This window comes from Hyalella azteca, unplaced genomic scaffold (assembly GCF_000764305.2).
Source record: "Hyalella azteca isolate HAZT.00-mixed unplaced genomic scaffold, Hazt_2.0.2 contig10279, whole genome shotgun sequence".
Lineage (NCBI taxonomy): Eukaryota > Metazoa > Arthropoda > Malacostraca > Amphipoda > Hyalellidae > Hyalella > Hyalella azteca.
In genome coordinates this window covers 42,525-64,789 of record NW_025940324.1, presented here as the reverse complement: position 1 = coordinate 64,789, position 22,265 = coordinate 42,525, and the positions used below count along the sequence as shown (strand labels likewise).

Here is a 22,265-nt window from a genome sequence, read left to right as displayed (position 1 = left end):
ACATGTAAGCTCGCTTATAGAAGTTACGTCAAGCGAGGAACGTGACATCACCGTGCCTCTGTTGCTGCAGTTATTGACTACACATTATCTATTGATCTCATCGACTATCTTTTTGCCGTGCACAATTATCATGATTGGCATCGATAAGCTCGTGCCTTTCTTCGTCTCGAATCCTGCCGGTGATACGCTGCGGCAGCACAGCAGGACGATTGTCAACTGAAGTCTAGATTAAGCATGCATTCGGATTTTTCTGGGCTTTGTAGCTTGTGATTTCGGTCTTCATCATTATTTGCTATCTAAAACTCTATGTTGAATATATACTGAGATGTTAGGTACTATTATTACTTATCTTAGAGGGCGGTGCATTTTAAGTATGCTTTGATGTATTTTGCTGGAGTCACATTTCTTTACTGCTAGCTTTAATTCTTCGAGAATAGCTAAATGTTAGCGTTAGTGATTGTATAAATTGTTCCAAGTTAATGATTTTCATGTTGTTTTCTCACAAAGTATTTAGATAGAGAAGAGCCTTGTTTGCTCGTGCTGTTGCTCGGGTAACAGCAGAGGCGTTCCTCAGTGTATAAAATCGGGCAGGTGTGCGAAGGGTCGATTGTTTTCCGCTTTTCTTCGCTCCTACAATGCTTTTATTTGTCTCATAAAACATCTAATTAAATTTTAATTGCTTTGGGTCGACCAGCCTTCTTATACAAACCAGCTACATTTTTTATTATAGTTAGTAAACCGACACTTTCAAGTAACATAAATGTATTTGATTTTTCCAAGTCGAATCGATTTGCTGTATTTTGTTCAATCAACTTTCAATCTATGTAATTTTGTTAAGAATAAATTATTTTATGTGAATATTCTTGACTTGGATGGTTTCTACTGGCAAATCGGCAGCTGTACAACCCAGTGGGGTCCAATTGCCTCACCAGCTACAGGCTTCATGGCGAAACGCAATTTTTTTGCATTAAATGACGAAATTATTCATTTTAGTTATGATCCTTGAAATATGAGTTACTTGATTTAAATGTACTATCCGTATTCCTTTCTTCATCAAATTCCATTCTCTAATAGTAAAGTTGCAACCTTCGAACGTTTTATTATAGAATTTTTCTTGAACGCAATCCCGTCATCTCAGCGGATTTTCCAGTGAAGAAGATACTGATCTCGTCTTCCTCTCTGGAGATTAAAGGAATTACCGCGAGTGCACGGTACTCCAGTGCTGGCTGGCGGTGTCTCCTTACCTCGAGGTTTAATTCTTGCAGGCGGTCTATCCGTCCTTTTAAACGTACACCAAGAGAGGAACCGGAAGCGGACTGGTGTTTCCTTTGTTGCCGCTGCCGTGTAAGCCGACGGCCAGAACAGAACGTAAAGTAACTTACGTCGTATTCTCGATCCAAGACAATCGATGGTAGTGGGCCATTGGTCGGATGACGTCGGACGCATGATGTACATCAGCGTCCTATCGGTCCTCTAAGCCGATCAATGCCCAGAAGTCCGCTCATGTGACGCTCCATTTGGTCGCATTAGTCGTAGACTTTAGTCTCTTATATTCGTTATCGGCGCCTGTTGTCCACCAAAATTGTCCTCCGATCCTCTGTCTTCTCTACAAGTTACATGAACCAGACGTACTGCGTATATTATTTTTCTCTGAACAAAAACGTTGAAAAAAACTTTACCTCAAGAGGTTTTTTTGTTTCAAAAGAACAATGTGAATTTTCGCAACCCGACACCAGTTTTATCTTTCAGATTGCAACAATTACGTGCATCCGGACTCCCGCATAAGCGGATCTGTGCCAGTGCTTATCGGCCCCTTTATTTTACTGTCTTCTATATTAACCACAGGATATTGGCGACATTTTTTGTGTCGCTTCAGTTTATTTCGGCATTGCCGGGTGTTCAGTACCTAGAGTTGATCCGAGTATAGATTCTCTTAAATATGTAATATATGTGAATCATTACATTGAGCTGCTTAGTTAACATTCAAAACGACAAACCGGACTCAAAAACTTTTTGGGAATATGTTAATTTATTTATTCGAGGAATATTGCGCCAGCTTGTGATTTTCCTTCTAATTGGAACCCGCACGAAAATTGCGTCTTCTGTACATTGCTAAGTTGTGCTCTGACCTGTGAAATAGGCCGGTCTGAAGCTGTGTAGGTCTGCTGCTCATGCGTCGCGAAATTACTGCCACGTGATACGACTGCTGACAGGCCACGAGATGAATGGCAGGAGTCTGCTTTTGCTCTGGGATTGAGAAGAGTTTCACAAAAAATATACGTATTAATTGAAGCGAATTTTGTGAATCAGAGCGAAGCAAATCAGCAACGTCCAATTTTAAATTTACTTACTTGAATCTCACGACTTGAATTTGCGAGAGTACTTGACCAAAAACGTGCACATTCTCTGATTACTCTTTATTCATTTTGTAATACATATGGCACACACCATGATTAACGGAAATGGACAATTTACTTTAAGTCTACTGCACAATAATTATTATATTCTTATAATTATCTGTACAGCAATTATTAATTTCTTATAATTATCAACGATGGTAGTTAATTTGGTGCGTGAACTGGACCAGAGCTGTGGGCGAATCCACCTCATCGCCTGACAAGAGAAGTTAGGACGGCAGAGGAGGGCGCGGCTGTAACGGCCGACATTCCCACGCCGCCCGTACGCCGCACAGCCCCCGATGCTTCCTATTCGGGTCTCTACTTTTAAAAACCCATTAGTATTCGAAGGTTTTCCTACTTTTTAATAAAACTATTATTTAAGTTTACATGGAAGGCTTGCCATTGTTTGTACTTTTTTAATCTATTTTCTGCATAAAGTAGTTACTGTTATGTATTCTCTTTGCTGGCTGCTCTTACCGTGTGCGAGTTTTCTACCATTGTTCAAAATTTTTGAGAAAATGATTGAACGAATGAAAGAAGTTTTTCCCTAAATTTCTTTTTAAAACGCACGTTGTCATCGTGTTTTTTCTGTCCCTTCGTCTGGACGAGCTTTGCATTCTTCCAGTTTTCGAGTGAGGGTCTGAAAAAAAGATTCCATTCAGGAAGTGTGCAGTGCCTTGAAATGTCCATTTAAAATGTAAATTTCATCTAGATACTCGATATCAACTTGGAGCATGGCTTCACGATGCAGAAATTTCAGTCGGCGCCTCTGTGTCATTTTTCCCCGTCTGTTCATATGCACTTCATAACTTGTTATTATATTTGCGATATTCTTTCACTTGTGCAAGTTTTCTTTGTTTTGACTGGTGGGGTCTCCCCCTCGCACTGACAGCTGCTCGTCCGGAACCAATGGTGTTTTTTGCGCGCATTATCGTGTGCTCGCATTAACATAGGAATAAAAGATGGAAGCTGCTGCCCTGGAATGTCATCATTCAAAGCTGGGAAGCTCTCACACTGACTGCGCAATTTGCTCTACGTAATTCAATAGCCGTTTTTTTTTTGGTGCGCCGTACCGCATGCTTGGCGTGCCTCCATGCCTGCACTTTCAACGCATGTGCAGTACCATGAATCCGCCTGCGTTTCTGCTGTTACAATGGCTGCAGCCAGCAAATGAATAATTTATTTCTCATTTTCAAATGATTTTTCACCAGTTGCAAAATTAATATATGATGACTGTACAGTATGCTAATTCCAAACCTTACTTTTGGATTCTAAAATCGATTGGTACTGCGGTTTCCAGTTTCAACTGCTTTTTGGTTGCTGGTTCCTCCAGCTTGGCAACGTCTCAAGACCGCTGCCGTCTCCTTCCAAGAAATCAATACGAGATTGTGTGCAGCCTCTCGGCTTCTGTGCGCTGCAATCCTTGTTTCCTTTTTCCCACTCGATTTCAGTACGTTCCGTTCAAAAGATGAGACTCATCTATCAGTATTATGTGCCTGAGTTTAAGTTAGCTTTATGATCATTCATACATGAATGCATAAAGCTTTTTCTAAATGAATTTATTGGCATGCATTTCTGGTTACTTTTTCATACTCACCGACAGATGCTGTAGTATTAAAGTAGTTCACTGCATGAATGCTTCCTTTTTGGAAGCCAATGGATTGCCCAAGACTAGGGTTGCTGTGGAACGCTCAGTCCCTTTCTTACGAACGCATAGAAGTCTCACAAAGAAGTTGAGTCTCGTCTGAACTCTTCAGCTCGCTCAATGTACTGGCCGTGCTGGACCTCGTTTGTCATGGCTTATTTTCCTTTGACACGCCTTCAAATTCTTCTTGGTTTGAGATAGTTTCGCCTCCATCTTCATGAACGCGCCGAGCCCCTACCCTCGCACAGACGCTCCACGCTTGTTATACATGACCGTTGCTGCCATAGTTACTGTATTGATCAAACATCATGTAGTTTTAAACAATAATTCACTAATGACTTATAGTTTTAAATCATTGAGTACACTCGAAATCTGTAAATTTCCTTATCAAACTTGGCATGGGCGCAATTTATTACTCGTAATGTTTTTTATTCACCTTTTCAGCAAGAATTCTTGCTTCCACTCTGATAAGAGGAAGAACAGGCTGCTACTTCCCAACGCCCGACAAATTCCTCTTCCTTTCTCGCGCGGCTCCCTTTTTGCTCGTTATTCCTGGGGTAGGAGTGAGGAGGAGGAAGGGAGGAGGGGCAGGTTACGATGAGACGGAGAAGGGGCAACAGTTATTTACCGAGGTTGGAGCGTGCGATTCTCGTATTCATGGTTCCGACTTGCGGCTGCCCTCCGCAGTGCTACTCTCCACCAGCCTCTGGCTTTTTCTTCCATTTTTTTAGAAAGCCTTCATACTTTATTAATATTTTATAGGCACAAGAGTTCTACCATCTTAAAAACTGTTATCTTAAAGAAGAGTGACGCCGATCTTGCTGTTTCAGGAAAAATTTTCACCTTCATTTGAATTTTCTTCTTACCTTTAATATTTTTGCGTCTATCCTGATTTCCTTCATAGTTCGCCCGAAAATAAAATAATCAAATGACAACCGCGTTAAGTACAAAGAATAATTAATTATTAGTTATTTTTTGCGGTTGAATTCTCAGCAAACCTGCCTGAACATACCCAGCTCACGATTGACAGTCTTGCCAGCTTCTGTCTGTAGTCGCTGCCGTCCTCAGTCATCGAGACAGTGGCGGTTGACACGCGGGCCCGCGTTAACAACTGACAGACGCTGCGGGCGCTGGGCCGAGGATTCAGACAGTTCTGTCCCGACGCTCCTCGTGTGAACTTATATCCTCCGGTGTTTCCCTGAACTTGGTGCAAGATTCTGTTAAGTTTTATTATTCAAATCTATATTATTCTATTGAACAATAATAGTTTAGCAGCTTGACAATTTTCATTAATGCTTCTAAAGTTTTTAAAGATAGGTTATCATTAAGTGACAGTTAGCCCAAATATGTGACAAATTGGGAAATTTTCGATAACGTAAATTCGGAATTTTGTGCCATTAACTATCATGCAATCACAGTTAAATTTTGATCGGATGCAGTTCTATTATTTCCAATTTTAATACTGTGTAGCTAAACGACTGTACCGACATGTAACTATATGAAAACCCGCAAAAAAAAGAGAAGAAAATCGAGCTTGTCTAGTCATTTTGCCTGAAAGTCATTTGTCATGTCTAGTCATTTTGCACTCTTTTCCTTTTTTTAAATGCGGCAGCACAACTATAAATCCTATAGCATGCTTATGTTGGCGCTTCGCATATTGCCAATGTAACTTATTAGATGGAGGTTTTTAACTGAAATGATGAAGTATCTCTAAAAATACTGTAGCATGTAGATGCGGTAAATTTCATCAGGTTGATGACTTGTGTTCCTCGTTTGGCTATTACACAGGCAACATACCATATGCAGTGGTCGGACCTTATAGTAAATGAAAACATTTTTGCATTAGTCACAGTGGTAGCTCGTGCAGGCTCTTCTTATGTCATGAGTCATGATCTGCACCGACGATGGAGGTTCGTTCTCATAAATCGGATACGACACTTGAGATATTTTCTATCTTATAATTAATTTCGTACGTGGTAATTTCCGGACGAGCCACGTGCAGCGGTTGTGTTGACGATTTAATTTGGATAGAACCTACAAGAGCAAAGTGGTCAATAGTGTCTTCTAGAAATTATGAATAGAAAGGGAGCTGATGGATCTTCTGTCCAAGAAATGTGAACTGCATGAAGCGTTAAACGAAATAGAAAAGGAAAATTTGTTTTCCTTAATTATTGATATTTCCATTTGAACTGCTAATTCCGTGTTGGGATATTGAAATAAAACAACCGCAGCTTTGATATAAAATTACCAGATCTAATGAAGCTTTTGGATTATAGGCTTTACTTAAAATTATGACCGCATATGTGATTGTGACTCATCTCGCTCTGTGGAATAGCGGTTCTCGTCGCTTTGACTTGAATGCTGTCGCTTGAAAAATTGAATAATAAAATGTGCTGAATTTGTAGCGAGAGATTAACAAATAAGTAAAATTATCTTTTTGAATCATAATGATTCAGAATAAATAGCTATATAAAATCAATTTACGGTACCGTATTAGTTTTCATTTGAACATGTATTTTTTTCCTTAAATTCAAGTTGTTATAAAACAAGATATTTTAAATAACATGATGATTCTTGCTGAATTGACGTTAAATATAGTACGACTGATTGTTTATGATTTCATATTTAGTTCTATTGTTTATATAATGTTACCTTATCAATTGATACCAAGTTCTGTTCATAAAATATGATAATAATGCAATATATTATTTTGTGGGCAGCTCGGCCTGGGGACATGTCGATGGGTCGCAACCTACGCGCCGCCTGCTGCCTCGACTTCACCAACAAGGACGACGATGACGGCCTCTGTAGACCTGCTGACTCTGACCCTGAGAACGCCAAGAGAAAACCTCAGTGAGTTCAGCACCACACCGGGGCTATTCTAAACTTAAAAAGATAATTTTCAGTGAAGATTAGAAACACGAAGACCACATGTTTGCAATGATTAATTATTTATCGCACATTATATTAAGAGAAAACCTCAGTGAGTTCAGCACCAGAACGGGGCTATTCTAAACTTAAAAATATGATCTTCAGTGAAGATTAGAAACACGAAGACCACCTGTTTGCAATGATTAATTATTTATCGCACATTATATTAAGAGAAAACCTCAGTGAGTTCAGCACCACACCGGGGCTATTATAAACTTAAAAATATCATCTTCAGTGAAAATTAGAGACACGAAGTCCACATGTTTGCAATGATTAATTATTTATCGCACATTATTATGACTGGCGTATAATTTCGGGTGCTAACTTAACTACCTACATAGAGGTCCTAACACGGACCGTATATATACATTCCGCTAGTTATTTACCGGCCCCTGCGCTATTATTATTCGATGAGATGAGACTTGAGATTAAGAAAATATACCAAAACTAAAAAATTATTATTAATTAGTCCACAGATTGTATAAACAAGGTTGTGTGCCTTTTTATTGCTCTATTTATAAATGGATACATGGATGAATCTCGTCCCCTTTGAATGAACTGAACGTGCTAGTCTATCAAGTTTTTGGTGAAACGAATTTGTTTTTAGTTAAATTTAGTAAAAATCAACTGATCACGTGTCTGAATAAATGAGACGAATAGAGAGGTAAAGAATAGAGAGAAGATCAGAGAAATGCTGCGCAGTAAGAGAGAGCGCGCATCATGAGCAATAGTGGCAGTAATTGAGCTGTACTGAACTAGCGTATTTACTATCTCTCAATGAACAGGTGTACGCGCTGCACAGGTGTCACGCTCGCACTGAGGTCGTCTTAAGGTCAAACTTGTTCTACGCTGAGTTCTCCATTAAGTCTAGATGCAGAACACAGGGTTATTGAACACGCAGGGTTATCTTGAAAGTTTCTACTTGATGTTTCAATTTACTTCCTAATAGTTCTAAAATATGAGTGAATTTAATCAGCCCAAACAAAATGAAGTAAATTACCGCTGTGTCAGGAGATTTTATACTGAACAGTCTAAGTGAATGTCCTGTCTAAATACGAACATTTAGAAGCGAACAACTTAGCTGTAGTGACTTTTAATATAACATGACAAGGGGGTGGGGAGGGCGGCTATTTCTTTGTTCGCTAATTCATGTTGGAGCTTTGCGCGCAGCTGGAGAGCTTCAAGTGTGTTTCTGAACATTATCTTGAATCATAATGCCTATTATCATAATTGCGAATTGGAGGCTCAAGCATTCGTCTTGTATTGATTATTTAATCTCAAACTTTCTAAACAATTAAGCAATATCTCACTTGAACGACGCTGATTAATTTCATACTTAAGTTGCATGATGTTTCAGTACATGGACTCGGCGAGATGTGCTAGTCTGCATGAGGCCTTTGCCTGTATTATTCATTCATTCATATTCTTTGCCTGTATTCATTTTATCATTAGTGAGGCGACTCCTCTTCACAATTTCTCCTCATTGTAGCAGGACTGATTTTGATGGACTCGTGCAATGTGATTTCTTTGGAAACACTTGAGTAAATTTAAAGGGTAAACTAGCTCGATTCAAGTCAAGGGATATTCTTATACAGCAACTGTTGTTGAGTGGTACACTTTCTGTTCCTTGGTTAAAATTTCCTCATAGCTTCAGCAACTTTTTTTGTGCGTATCTTTTTAGTTTTTTTACGTCCTTGTACAAACTCGTTATTGCGTTGCTCATATTACTATCATTGTATCAGTGTGTATATCTCACTGTATTCTTACTTTATCGAAAAATTTCTTTTAAACAGTTGTTAATAAAGACACATTAAATAATTTGATATAAGAAAGGAAAACTACCTGCATGTCTTTCAATTGTCTCTTATCGGCATAAGAGGCAATACGGAGTGAGGCGCGGGGTGTGGACAGGCCGTGGGTGTGATGATGGGTGTGGACGGTAGAGGTCCTGACCCGCCTACGACCCATTCACTTGGTGACCCACGGCGGAAACGTGTATATAGCAACACGGCTGGGACATATATGCTTCGTTGCTGAGCCCTTTTAAATTTACATCAATATTCCATATCGGCAGAATCAGGATTATGTTTTACTCTATAAAGGCCTGAAACACCCATAAATCACCATCTGATCTGTACTATGTACTCTAACCTGTTTATGACTCATTCTATGTTATAGCTAGTCTTTCTGGCAACCGGAAAACATGCGTTGCATCTCGCAAAAAAAATGCTTGAACGTTGTTCTGGGTTCTTATTCTCTCTGTTTAGAATCGCACATAAAAATTTCAATGTGCTTGCAAGCGCCCTTCTCACTCACAATTACGTGCTTAGGACCTTACATTAGGGCTGCTGCAGCAAAAAATTGAATGCGAGCGCAATTTTAGATCCTTGCTTGAAGGCCGTTCAGCATTCGATAATAATTTCTATAGGATTTCCTATTAGTACCATTGGATTTGATGTTATTAAATTCGAACGTTTATGGTGCATGCGCTAGAAGAGAAACTTTCCTAATTGGTCACATTGATTTTAGATTTTACACATATCGATAAAATTTTCGTTTTTTATTGCTTGAACTGAAAGAAGTTTTACGAAATGAGTTTTGACTTCAAAATCGAATATTTACCACTGTACGGATTTGATGCATTAATTTTATTGCTTATTCATTTAATTCAACAATTCTTTCAAATTGTTTATTTAGAGTAGAACGATTTTGGACCCTTTCGCATCTAGCCTCTGCCCAATTTTTTGCCTAACCGTCACGCCAACGCGGTCCTGCGTTTGGGTATGTAAATCAGGCTCAGTGATGTTTTTCTGTACTCTAGGATCATTTATTTTCACCAAAACCTTTCGTATGTTCTTTTCAACCTTCCTACTTGAGATGCTGACGTCCTTCAAATGTATTGCTGGTAAATAAGTCGTATGGATGCACGATGCTCAATACCTAGAGCTGTCTTAAATAATCAGTAATTCGAATTAAACTTTCGATGGGTCGTAAATTAACCCAGATACAATTGATGCAGCATCAATTACCGTTCATTTCCCTCAGATTTTCGAATTTTCTTTTGTTTCTTTCACCTAGAAATATCTCGCGCAAATTATTGAGTCAATGCACATCTGAATCCTTGCGTTCTATTTATTGCGTTCAAGAAGTTCCTCATTTGTCGTGGTTCATTTCTTCTCTGATTATGCATCTCCAGCCCCGGACTAATTCGTCCTTATGGAAGACGTTACCTGCTATGGACTATCTTCAAGTGTGTTGATCATTCTCAGCTTGAATGCAAACCCTGTGATGCATCGTGGATGTTTATGACGCAAAAATCTGGATAGAAAAGTTGCCCTTAAAAATGCCAACAAGAAGCGAACGTCAAGGACTGCGGCGTCGCCAGCCACCTGACATTACAGCCTTATTTTATCTGGTGTTTATATCAATGGTCTCTCACTTTGGCTCTTTTAATTCAGTGCTCGAGTTGAGCGTCTCTTATTCCCTGGCAATAAGTGTCATGTGCGCGACGAGACTTCGTGTCCATTGCTTGCTGAGCGCCTAAGTGCGGCGTGTATATCCTATACACGCGCAATCTACGTACACTAAAACAAATTATTCCGTGTGTTAAAAAAGAATTATTTGGTTGCGTAAATAGAGAAAACCACCATTAAATCTCATTCAAGAGAAATGCCGAAAGAACGTGTCTGATAGCATGGAGATCGGTTTATATTTCCTGACAGTTTCGCTTGTGATAATTTATTTTGAAGCCCTGCTCACGTTTGTGCTTTCTGTTGTTGCCTACCGCTTGATCATGGTGCACTAGTTTTAATAGAATAAATACCCAACTTAGTGCACCAAGCATAATATAATATAAGCTTGACCTTGTCAACGAAAATACTATAATATTAGCCCAACTTGTGCACCGAGCATGGTATGCCATATTCCTAACTTATTTGATTCAGCGGCCGCGATCACACTTTTTTGTTTCTTTTCGATCTGATACAAAAGTTTACGACGTCCGCTCACTTTCTGCCGCTCTGCTGATAGGATTTTTTGGCGGTCCATGCAGCCTCGGTGATGTGGGTGCCGTGGAATTTCCGCCTACCTCGCGTAAGCGGATATCTCCACACAAAGACGTTACTTATAATGAAGTGTCACCGGGTTTCGGTCGTTTTTATTTCGCAAAATATCGCTCTACTTCCTCTAAGTTCATATTTATTAAAAATTTTAGGAGATGTATGCAAAGAAAATATTCTTCACTATAAATAATTTCGAATAAAACTCGCTAAATTTACTTATGACTACCTTAGCTGGGTAACTAGAGATCAGCGATGCAGAAAAGGTCCCATGAACTGAATCTGGATCGAATAGCTCTTTCATTCATTAGGTGCACGGATCGCGTTTTGTGGATATTGTGTTTGTAGGAAAAGGTTTGTGTCTATGAAGTTGAAGAGTGCTTGCATGCTGCTTCGTGACGAAATGCTGCTTCACTTCTTGCCTGTGATTTATACGGTAATTTTACAATACCCCGAATAAGTTTTTTGTGCGGGCTCATTCATCTCAGTTGCAGTATCGCACTGAGAACGTTTTTTCACATCCTCGAAAACGTAGATGCCTGAATCTTTTTAGAGCATCGGTTTTCATGTTGGTGCCGTAAGAGCTTTGTTTTGCCATGATTTTCTTGGAGGTTTCAGTTCCTTGTACAAATAAAGAACGGATTTATTCGTGGTTAGAGTGCAACTGGGGTTCATATATAATTAAAGTGTGCATTAATTCATCCATGGTTGAAGTTTGTATGACTTTCATACATTTTAATTTTGTTTCGACATTTCTACATTTGAGAAGGGAATGTGCAGGCGTTTCAACCGCGAGAAAATTTTCGGTGCTATCAGGGTAAAGTGTGTGTTGGTATTGCAAAAAGTTTATATCTGTTTGCCGGTGTTCCCACCTCTGTGAAAAAGGGTTTCGAAGTTTAACACAAGGTGTGCTTTTAATGCTTCAAACAGGGTGTATGCGTGCGTTTAAACCTAGTAACTTCGTTGATGTGCGTTTCTACAAAGGAGTTAATGCCTTTCGGCGTTTCAACTAATATTGAAGTGTTTACATATCTGTTGCAAAATAAGTCGAACTGTGTGTAGGTTCATCCAGCGTAGCACTGATCGTCAGGGCCCATACTTTCAAAAAAAGTTAAGAGATCGTAAGTTCATCAGCCAATCATTGACGGCCTTTCAAGCCAAATCCACCAATCATAAGACTAGAAAATAGAGCGTAAGTACTTACGGTCACTTAGCGAGTTTTGAAAGTATGGCCCCAGCAGGTGTCCGCCGCACCCGCAGCAGCAGCAGGTGTCCTGCAGCACACCTGTGACGCCGCTTTCTCCCGTCCCACACGCCCACCGCTGCTTGCAATAAAGCTTTTTTCCGCTGCTTGTATATGTTTGAGATAACTGCCAAAAAGTCATTTAGTAATAAATTGTGATTAAGCGTAAAAAATCAAGCAATAAACAACCACTTGGGATTGATCAGCCAAATCACATCAGACCAAACATTTAAAAAATGACTTCAGGATCTGTAGATGCTTTTATGACTTGCATCTACTCTAGAATAACGTATAAATTGTATACAAATCTTGCAACATTTATAAATATGTATTTATTGTTGACAATTTTGTTATAAAAATAATATCATCAGCAAATCACCATCATATTTCGATCCTTGTGGATAAAATATTTTTAATTAGATTCTCCTAGGAAAACTCCATGGAAAATTTTGATCATTCTCATTTTTTGCCCAGAATCGATCCAGTAATAAATAACACTGATTTCGAATGTCATGTAGGTATGGTTTTATACTTCGAGATAAGTAACGAATTATGCTTGATCGACGAGAAAATTAAAGGTTTTTCGCTAAAATTTGTACTCGACATATTGCACATAATTTGTATAAACTTTTCTCGTATTTCCTCGGACAGAAATGACGAGAACGGCAACCTGCCCGACTGCCCCGACAAGAGCGTCCTCGCCGACGCCTGCAACGTCAGCAACAACAACAACAATCGCGTCGGCGACCCCGACCACCACACGACGAACGTCACCGCCGCAGAGGGCGTCGGTGACGACGGCAGAGGCAGCGGCAACGTCAGGTCAGATTACAGTCGTTATGGAAACGATAATTTTTGTGTATTTTCTTGTTCTGCTGAGAGTTTACGTACAGGAAAGGCAATTCATTTGGAGCGAATCTAATTAATAAAATTATACATTCAATGTTGTTCATCAATTCCAAAAATTACAGCTTAGTTAATACATCAACCAGACAAATTTGTTTGCTAAATGCGAGCGCCGTCTTGGGTGTAGGTCTCGAAGTTACGTCTGGGAATAAACATTCGAGTATCTTTCCATTACTGATATTGAGGCGACATTGGGAACAGATCAACACATAATATTTTGCGTACCATGAATGATCATTACCAAGGCACCGTTCTTCGTCCTGTCATGCCCTCCTCATGCCCACAGGTTCGCTCGTCGGGGCGCCGTGCCTCTTGGCGCGTCGTCGTCGCTGCCGGCGCTGTCGACGCTCAAGAGGTCCTCCGTCAAGAGGCCCCTCGAGGTCACGCTGCCCTGTCAGGAGATCCAATACCTCGATATCTCATACCAAAAAGTTGGTACCAATATGGTGAGAGGAGGTGGTACCCTACCGGCACTTGGTCCTCTCATTGCCCTTGCTTCTGACTTTACCTCTACGTCTCTTTTTTACCCTTTATTCCTTAATTTGAATCCATGTTTAAGTTCTCTACCCTAGCGTCCTCTCATTAATGATCTAAATTGCTGTCCCTTCTACTACTTTTGATTTTGCTCTAGTTTCAGTTTCCTGTGCTAACAAACTTTTGATTTATCAGGTACAAATATACTAATAAAATTATTTAATGTAAATTCAACACGTAGACCCACCGGTATTCATTTACTAGATTAAAGTATGACTTAGCTGTTTTCGTCAATTAATATCTATGCCACTCACCCTGGATAACAACCGATATCACTCAGGCTTCAAGAATTGTCTCTACCATTGCTGTTCTCGACAGGTCCAATTCTCCCCTATACCGCGGAAGAAGATCGCATATCATCCCGTGCTGCACCACACCATCCACTACTGCGAGGTGTCATATTGCGGCAACACAAACAACAACAACAACAGTTTCTTCAACTTCAACGCAGAGAGGCCTGTCAAACGCAAGCCTCTTGTGCGCTCCCATTCATTTGCTGTGTAGCTGGCAGACCTTCACCAACCTTGCTGCCATCTGTAGAGGTGCGTATAGGCAGGCTGCCATCTGTAGAGGTTCGAGTGACCGTGTTACCATCTGCTGAAAAACGTTCATCTGTTGAAGTACGATTTACTAGGATGCCGTTTACTTATACAATTTTGACAAGTATCTGCTTTGATATAATTTCCGTGTGTAATCAAAAGTAGCAATGGTTCTCGAAAAATTATATCTGCGACGATAAAACGTCGATTGAATATCGTTTTAATACAATCTTTGTTTTTCAGTTAAAAGAAGAAATGCAGAGAGCGTGGCGATGTTGAGCGTCTCAGGGCAGCTGCGCCCGTGGCACCCACAACAACCACAGCCAGCCCTCCACCACGTCTCCCCCGCCCCCCGCCCCTCGCGCCTCTGTCCTCGAGTCTTGTCCCATCTCCGTAAAATTGTCTGCAGGAGACGAGCATCTCTCCTTTCAATTCTTTCATATTTTTGTCATGTCTATTTATTTTATTGTTGTTTATTGGTGTTTCCATTTTTTTCTATTACCTACAATTATGGTAAGCAGTATACATCTGCTGCAAATCGATTTTATGCATTCATGTTGAACGTTTTGTTTGTAAAATTATAATTCCTGATGCAAACTCCTCGAGGTATTTCGAAACATCTATGTTCTTTTTATTGTTTTATGAATCGTCATGTTTCAATTTATGCAGGAAACGAATTTCGAATTAAATTTGATCACAAAATGTCACTGTATTGAAACTGTCGTAGACATGTGCACATCTCACGTAACCACAAACTGAATGAGATCGAAACTTCTTAGTGAATCTTGAAACGTCGGTAAGTATATATGCTCATCTTGGCAGTCTCACTTGCCTATGTGTCCTACAAACTGCACTCAGTGACGAACCAAATGTTTTCATGGATGGCTTTATATTTTGGGTTTATTTGTTTTGTAGTTCTTTAGACTAAGGAAAGAAGCGCTGGCACGGTTCGGCGAGCAGTTACCAAGAATTGATTTATAAGAAAGTCGCATATTTTCCGGGTTTGCTGACTCGAAGGTGGATTGATTTATTTCATTTTCTGCCTCCATTCCAATTGTCTGAACCCACCATGAACTTCGCAGTCGACTGCTCGACGATGCCATGCTGGCCTCTTTTCCTATATACTTTATCTGATATGTAATGCGTGTGTACACATACAATTTAATTGATTTCAGTGTGTCAGATATGGCTTGCACGGCAGCCTTTTGTGTACGTCCCAGTTATAGCTGTAGCTTACAAATCTTTGATGTTTGAACCAACAGCGCAAGGACGTTTTACTTTCCACGAACATCCGTCTGCCATGTCGCTTGACGTACAGGGTGTAACAATGTTTTTATTGAGATTGTGAATCGCCTGTGCATTTAGTAGCTAAATTTACTGCCATTTGTCTTTAGTAATGCCAAGGAAGTTGTTTGTAGCAGCCTTGCGTTCCTGGCTTCGACGCGTCTGGAAATTGTCAAGATGACGTTGTAAAATCGTCACTTGCTCGAGCATGGCTTTGTGAAGCCTCGCTTGTGCGTCTCATTAGTGATTTGAGTTTATAATTTTGCATTATTATCTTACATTAATGCTATATATTAATATTTTAATGATTGTCTTGATAATATATATCGTAGAGAGAATAGGTTCTTCATTTAATCAATATTCCTTGAGATGGTCTGTAATGGAAGCCTGTCGTCTCATGTACACGCGTATTTTTGTTTCGCTCATCACTTTTTACGTCAAGCACTCGATAAATGACATTGTCAGGAGCTTCTATATGGCCTCCATTATAGCCGCCACATGTTCACGCAGAACTTCAGTACCCTATTTTTAAGTTGAGTTCCACTCACGTCACTGTCATATTACCATATATGTGCTTTATAGGATGCACTGAGCGCGCCTAACATTGAACGCTAATAGGAATTAGGATTGCCGAGAATAGCATTCTTAATAACTCTTTTTGCTGTTAATTTGTTATTTAGTGTAGGAAGGTTTTTAAAGTTACAAAATTTTTTACTCTAATTGTAATGCATTTTCTTTTTGGCGTATCAAAACTCCAGTATTATTGAACATTTTGTGCTAAGTACCTACTTCCTAATTTTCATAAAGCTGTAGAGTTTTTTTTTTTTTTTGCATCAGTAACAATTTTTCGGGGAAGTCTTTACGTGTATTCTTGTCTCAAACCGAAATTTATCTCTTTATTTATCTATATAATTTGAAATATTGAAGCGTAGATGATTACAATGATATCTTGAAGAACGAGATTAGAGAACATAATTTTTTTCCATTCTTGCTTCACTGGTTTCTAATTTAGCTTATTGTGACAATAGTTGCATGTCTGAAATTGGAATTAGTGTGACGATTCTACTCTATCTGTTCTATACGTGTATTTATTACCATCTAGAACTTTAACAGTTTACCTCAGCCGACCAAATTTATATGTAATTGTTAGGAGATATTCGTTGTGTGTGTGCTTAGGTCCAGTCGTGTGTACTGTGTACGTCTGCGTTGTAGTTAGGGTACCTAGAGAATAATTTCATCTCGTTCGTTTCAAATTCTATGTACTTTTTTCTAAGTCTTTCCAAGAGTTCCCCCACTTTAATTTAGATCCCCCTAATTGAGGATATTCCTTGGGATCAGGGATTTACATTTAATTAGTCACTCCTACTACACCTGTTGATGTTTCACTGCATGTACAAATGCTGTGTGCTCCTCGTGTCGTAGATTTGTTTCTGTCGTAGTTATTTTCAAATTCAATCGAATAAATAAAAAATAGAATTAACAATTGGAATAATTTAACTTTTCAAGATCTACGTCAAATCACTCTTCTGAGCTTTTTTCCTTATGAATTGTGTCGTTCATGAGCTATAATAATTGAACAACGGAGCCTCCATGTGGTCATCTGTTCTTGGCGTCAAAGTTCCAAGATCTCATAGACCTTAACTGAACCGTTGCTCTATAGGCCGTATGTTAGATACGTCACTCTGGCAGATATGAGAAGCTTCCTCTTGAACGCCTGTCACCAATGCTACCAAATATAGATTAAGACCACTCGTTAGAATTCTCATTTTTGTACCGATTTCAGTTGAAACGTAAAGGATTGTTAGTTATTAGATGGGCAAATACCGCTTGGACTGAAATTCTGTACCCCATTTTTTTTTTTTTTTTGCTCTCACTCAACGGTTGATGCCGTTAGCTCCAATTTAGAGATATTTTCCTTCTGGATTTTGAGTCTCGTTGTCATAGGTCTTGTGAATTAAAATGAAGTATTTTTGTTCCAAACTGAGTATATGTTTTATCGTAATTTTTTGAGAGAGTACAAGAGTATTTTTTATGACGTTGTTAGAGTTCGCGATATTAGTTTTGGCTCATATGTCTTCCCAAGAAGTTTTATTTTTATCTCGAAGTTCCAACTCATGAAAATTTCAGTTAGTTACTTACATGGATATTCTTCTTGATATTATTTCTAGCGAAGGCACTCTTTTTTTTCTACAGCAGACACACAGCCTAACTTGTTCTCTTAGAAATCAACTCCTGACTTTGCTATTCTCAGCGGGAAAATCTCATCGCCTGCGTTGTTTACTTCTATGTTATCTTTTCTCGTGAATTGCACTCGTTTGAATATTTTACTGCATGAGTGTGTGATGTGAGTGTGTGCACGCTTATTATAATTATTTTATGATTGCGAAAAACTCGAGGAGGGGATATTGAGAGATTACTTGCGTTGTCAGCTTCTCCGCCCCTCCGGTATCAAGTCATGCATCTAGTTTTAGAAATTACTGTACATAGCTATAATAAAATTCTAATTAAACCTGCATTTCACTCTTTCCCTTCACCACTGAGGTTTCCAAAAAATTATGGAATAAGTTTAAAATAAATGAAGGGTTGGTTTGGTTAGAAGTAATAATGAAAAATTTTGATGCTTCACGAGGCGGCCTCGAATGAATGAAAAATAATCAGTTCACTACTTGTGAGAAGGCGAAAAATGTGAAACATTTAGAAACTTCAAATTACTGTTCATCCCAGAGAAGAAATGTACGTTGTTGGGTTTGAGATGCTCTTCGCTGACGATATGGCTGACTTAGGTGAATTTCATCACATCATGGAATCACAGAAGCGATGAAATGTGGGGCGGCACTTGATATAATCGCTCTCCCAGCACCTTATTCGATTGCTATTTGTTATAAACAAATTCGTTCACAGCTTGTGCTATGTTCATGTAGAAAAATAAATAAATTATCATTCTATTCGATATTATATTAGGAGTAAGACGAGAGCTAGTAACTGAGGTTGGTAACCCGCTCGGAGGTTATGTTGGGAAGTGGGTGCGAAGAGATTACCAACGAGAGTGAGTTAGTGCTGGGAGTGACGTGTGGGTGTACGTCAACGAATTCGTGAGTAGGGTAGACCAATGGGGCAGTGAAAGTATGGGCTCGAGGTGAGAACGTAACACGTGTTTAAGTAGCGGTACGATGAAACAAGTTTTGTGAAAATGATAGAGAGTTCCGCGTTACAGCGAGGGAGATCCCGTAAGCTAGGAGATATTCAAGTGAACCGAAATTTGTATCGGCCTGATCTGGGAAAGAGGGACGCCGGTCAAGAGAAAATTTCACTATGTCGACTTTTCAACTCCACTAAAGGCTTCGGAAAGATTTCGAAACGTGTCCAAGCGGTGAGCCCGCCAGAGCAAAGGGAGAGACCGAAAGTGATGCCGCCAGACAAATTTTTTATCTCTTTCCAGTGAATAAATTTCTAGGTTAGAGGAAATTTTCGACTTGAATTAAAAAGTTATGAATACTCATTCCATTTTAGAAACGGCTCAACTGATATTCGTGAAATTATAACAGACTTTTTGCCGATTCAACGTGAATAAATTTCAAGGTTTGGGAGAACATTTGAGTTAACTTTAAAAAGTTATGAATACTAATTCTATTTTAGAAACGGACGAACTGAAACTAGCGAAATTAAAACAGGGTTCTTGCCGTTTTAAAATTAATAAATTTCTATAGGTTTGGGAGAACTTTCGAGTTGAATTTAAAAAGTAATACTAATTCTACTTTAGAAACGGCAGAATTGGTACTCGTGAAATTTTAACTGGCGTCTTAGCGCATTAAAGTGAATAAATTTCTAGGCTTAGGAGAATTTTTGAGGTGTATTTAATAAGTTATAAATTCTAATTCTACTGCGAAAACGGCTTAACTGATACTCTTGGAATTATAACAGACTTTTTCCCGCTTTAAAGTGAAACATTAACAATAACATAAACATTAACATCAACAACACATTAATATTAACATTAGCATTAACATTAGCATTAACAGTAACATTAACACTAACATAAACATTAAGTTCAGTGGCCCAGTGGTTACAGTTCAGAGTACCAAGATTGGAGCAGAGAGGCGTGGGTTCGATCCCAGCTCTGTGCGCCAGTTTCTGGTCAGAATCGGCGAGAAAGCCGGGCGGTTAGGCATAAGCAAAATTGAAGACGTGAGTTGCGAGTTCAAGCCCTCAACAAGCTTTGAATGTTCTGCGATGTTAAGAATTGGCGACGGGCTTACGGCCTCATGAACGCTGAAACCGCTATATATATTAACATTGGCATTAACATTAAAACTAACATTAGCATTAATATTAGCATTAACATTAACATTACCAGTAACATTAACAATAACATTAACATTACCATTAACAGTAACATTGATGATCGTGAGTATAAACACTGTTAACGTTCCCTGCTCACGAGGATGAACACAATATCCCACTCTATATGAGCCAATCTCAACTCAGCGGTAGAAAGAGCCGACATCGAAGGATTGAAAAAAGATGTCGCTAAGGACGCTCGGCCACCACAAGCCAGTTATTCCTGTTGTAACTTTTCTGAAACCTTTTGCTAGAAACTCACTATAACAACAAAAGGATCGTGAGGCCTGTTTTTCACCGTCCATACTCTTACTGAGAGTCGGGAACAAGACACCTTAGGCCCTTAAGCTCTTCATGAGAATTCTGTTCGCACTGAGCTGATCTTGGGACACCTGTGTTATTGTTTGACAGATGTATCGCCCTAGTCAAACTGCCCAACTGAATTTGTCCTCGATAGGCGATTATAAAGCAACAGAAAGACGCAAAGCAATCACCTTGATTTTATTAGGCGTTCACATTGCGCTCACAATTACCAAGTAGCACATCCAAATCATGTGAGCAGTGCGCATCTGCGTATGTCGGTATGACATCACGCAATTTTTAAACTAGGCTGGCGGAACATAAAGGAAGGAGTTTAAAAATAGAAAACCTGCTTGCGCATCCCCATCATATGCCTCATTCAGCAGTACGCGTTCATGCCAAGATCTGCAACGTCCCGGTGTCTGATAGGGATTTTAGAGTTTTATCCTCCACAACCGGTTTTTCTGACCTGCGAATTTTGGAGTCCCTGTATATTTGTAAATAAAAGCATAGTTTAAATGTCGCTTACAGTTAATATCCCCTCGAAACTGTAGAAAGATAGGTTTGTCTGCTCATGTTTACCTCATTCTTATTTGCTTTCATTTGACTATTTATGTTTTAATATCTTCTGGACTCTTAAACTTTTTAGCTGGACTCTTAAACTTTTTCTCGTATAAGAAATAGTAAAAGTTTTTTTTTTTTTGCTTTTAAATTTTTGATAATTTGTTTCATGTATTTGCTATTGGAAGTTATTACTCAGTTAAGTGAAGTGTAAAATGAAGCCAATTTTAGTGTTGTTCGGTCGCATGCTCCTGCCAACACACGCATGAGCCATCACTCGCCAGGACGCGAGGAGCCATCCCTCGGCAGGACGCGAGGAGCCATCCCCCGCCAGAACGCAAGGAGCCATCCCCCGCCAGGACGCGAGGAGCCATCCCCCGCCAGGACGCAAGGAGCCATCCCTCGCCAGGACGCGAGGAGCCATCCCCCGCCAGGACGCGAGGAGCCATCCCTCGGCAGGACGCGAGGAGCCATCCCTCGCCAGAACGCAAGGAGCCATCCCTCCCCAGGACGCGAGGAGCCATCCCCCGCCAGGACGCGAGGAGCCATCCCTCGGCAGGACGCGAGGAGCCATCCCCCGCCAGAACGCAAGGAGCCATCCCCCCCCAGGACGCGAGGAGCCATCCCCCGCCAGGACGCAAGGAGCCATCCCTCGCCAGGACGCGAGGAGCCATCCCCCGCCAGGACGCGAGGAGCCATCCCTCGCCAGGACGCGAGGAGCCATCCCCCGCCAGGACGCAAGGAGCCATCCCTCGCCAGGACGCGAGGAGCCATCCCCCGCCAGGACGCAAGGAGCCATCCCTCCCCAGGACGCGAGGAGCCATCCCCCGCCAGGACGCGAGGAGCCATCCCTCGCCAGGACGCAAGGAGCCATCCCCCGCCAGGACGCAAGGAGCCATCCCTCGCCTCGCCATTCGAAACCCACATCAAAAAATATACAACTACAAACGAGGTGAAGGAAATGTAAACAACAGAGAACAAATAGTACTAGAAGACTGTTAAATTAGAATAAAATAGTCTTCCTTAGTTATGAAATGGTGCGCCTGTTACTCGAATACATTTCGAATTCTTTTCCATTGGTGACCCTAACTAAGTCAATGTTTTCACAAAATTTTAATACTTTGAGCATATTTGCTGCCCAAATGGCTTGCCAAATTAACGTTCCGCGAAGCAATTAAAAATCTCTCCATTAGCTGGAGCAATGCGTCTGAAATTCTACTCTCATTCCTGTTTTCGTTACGATCCCAATGGCTTCTTACCGATTTTTGTCTATCTGGAGATTGTTACCCGAGCTGCACAATTTGCCAAACGACTGTAAAACATTTCTGTCATACCGACAAAGTTGAGCGTGCGACCGAATAAGTTATCTCGGACACAAAAGCCTTGCTCCATCTTCCCTTGGTCAGTCAAACTTGCGTCCCTCAATAACACGGATTTCCTAGTGCTCAGGTAACTCTCCAACTTATCATTCACACTAAGTTTATCATCAATGTTATAGATAAAATTGAATCCCATTTCCTCGGAAAA

General features: G+C 40.1%; 2 protein-coding genes across 3 annotated transcripts in view; both read left to right on the top strand.

The window, feature by feature from the left end:
• LOC108673456 overlaps positions 1-16,255 on the top strand; it is a 90,865-nt gene extending 74,610 nt beyond the window's left edge. The window contains exons 3-7 of one of the 2 annotated variants that reach the window (XM_018161296.2): positions 6,765-6,897; positions 12,928-13,098; positions 13,469-13,613; positions 14,035-14,258; positions 14,499-16,255. In XM_018161296.2, coding sequence (XP_018016785.1) covers positions 6,765-6,897; positions 12,928-13,098; positions 13,469-13,613; positions 14,035-14,220 — 635 coding nt within the window. In that variant the 3' untranslated portion in view covers positions 14,221-14,258; positions 14,499-16,255. Of the gene's footprint in view, positions 1-6,764; positions 6,898-12,927; positions 13,099-13,468; positions 13,629-14,034; positions 14,259-14,498 lie in introns of both variants that reach the window. The other variant, XM_018161295.2, reaches the window with a different exon arrangement.
• A 4,748-nt stretch (positions 16,256-21,003) lies between these two features.
• On the top strand, positions 21,004-21,705 carry LOC108673451 (pre-mRNA-splicing factor cwc22-like). The gene has a single exon (XM_018161288.1). The coding sequence runs from the start codon at positions 21,004-21,006 to the stop codon at positions 21,703-21,705; it is 702 nt and encodes a 233-aa protein (XP_018016777.1).
• The last annotated feature ends 560 nt before the right edge of the window (positions 21,706-22,265 follow it).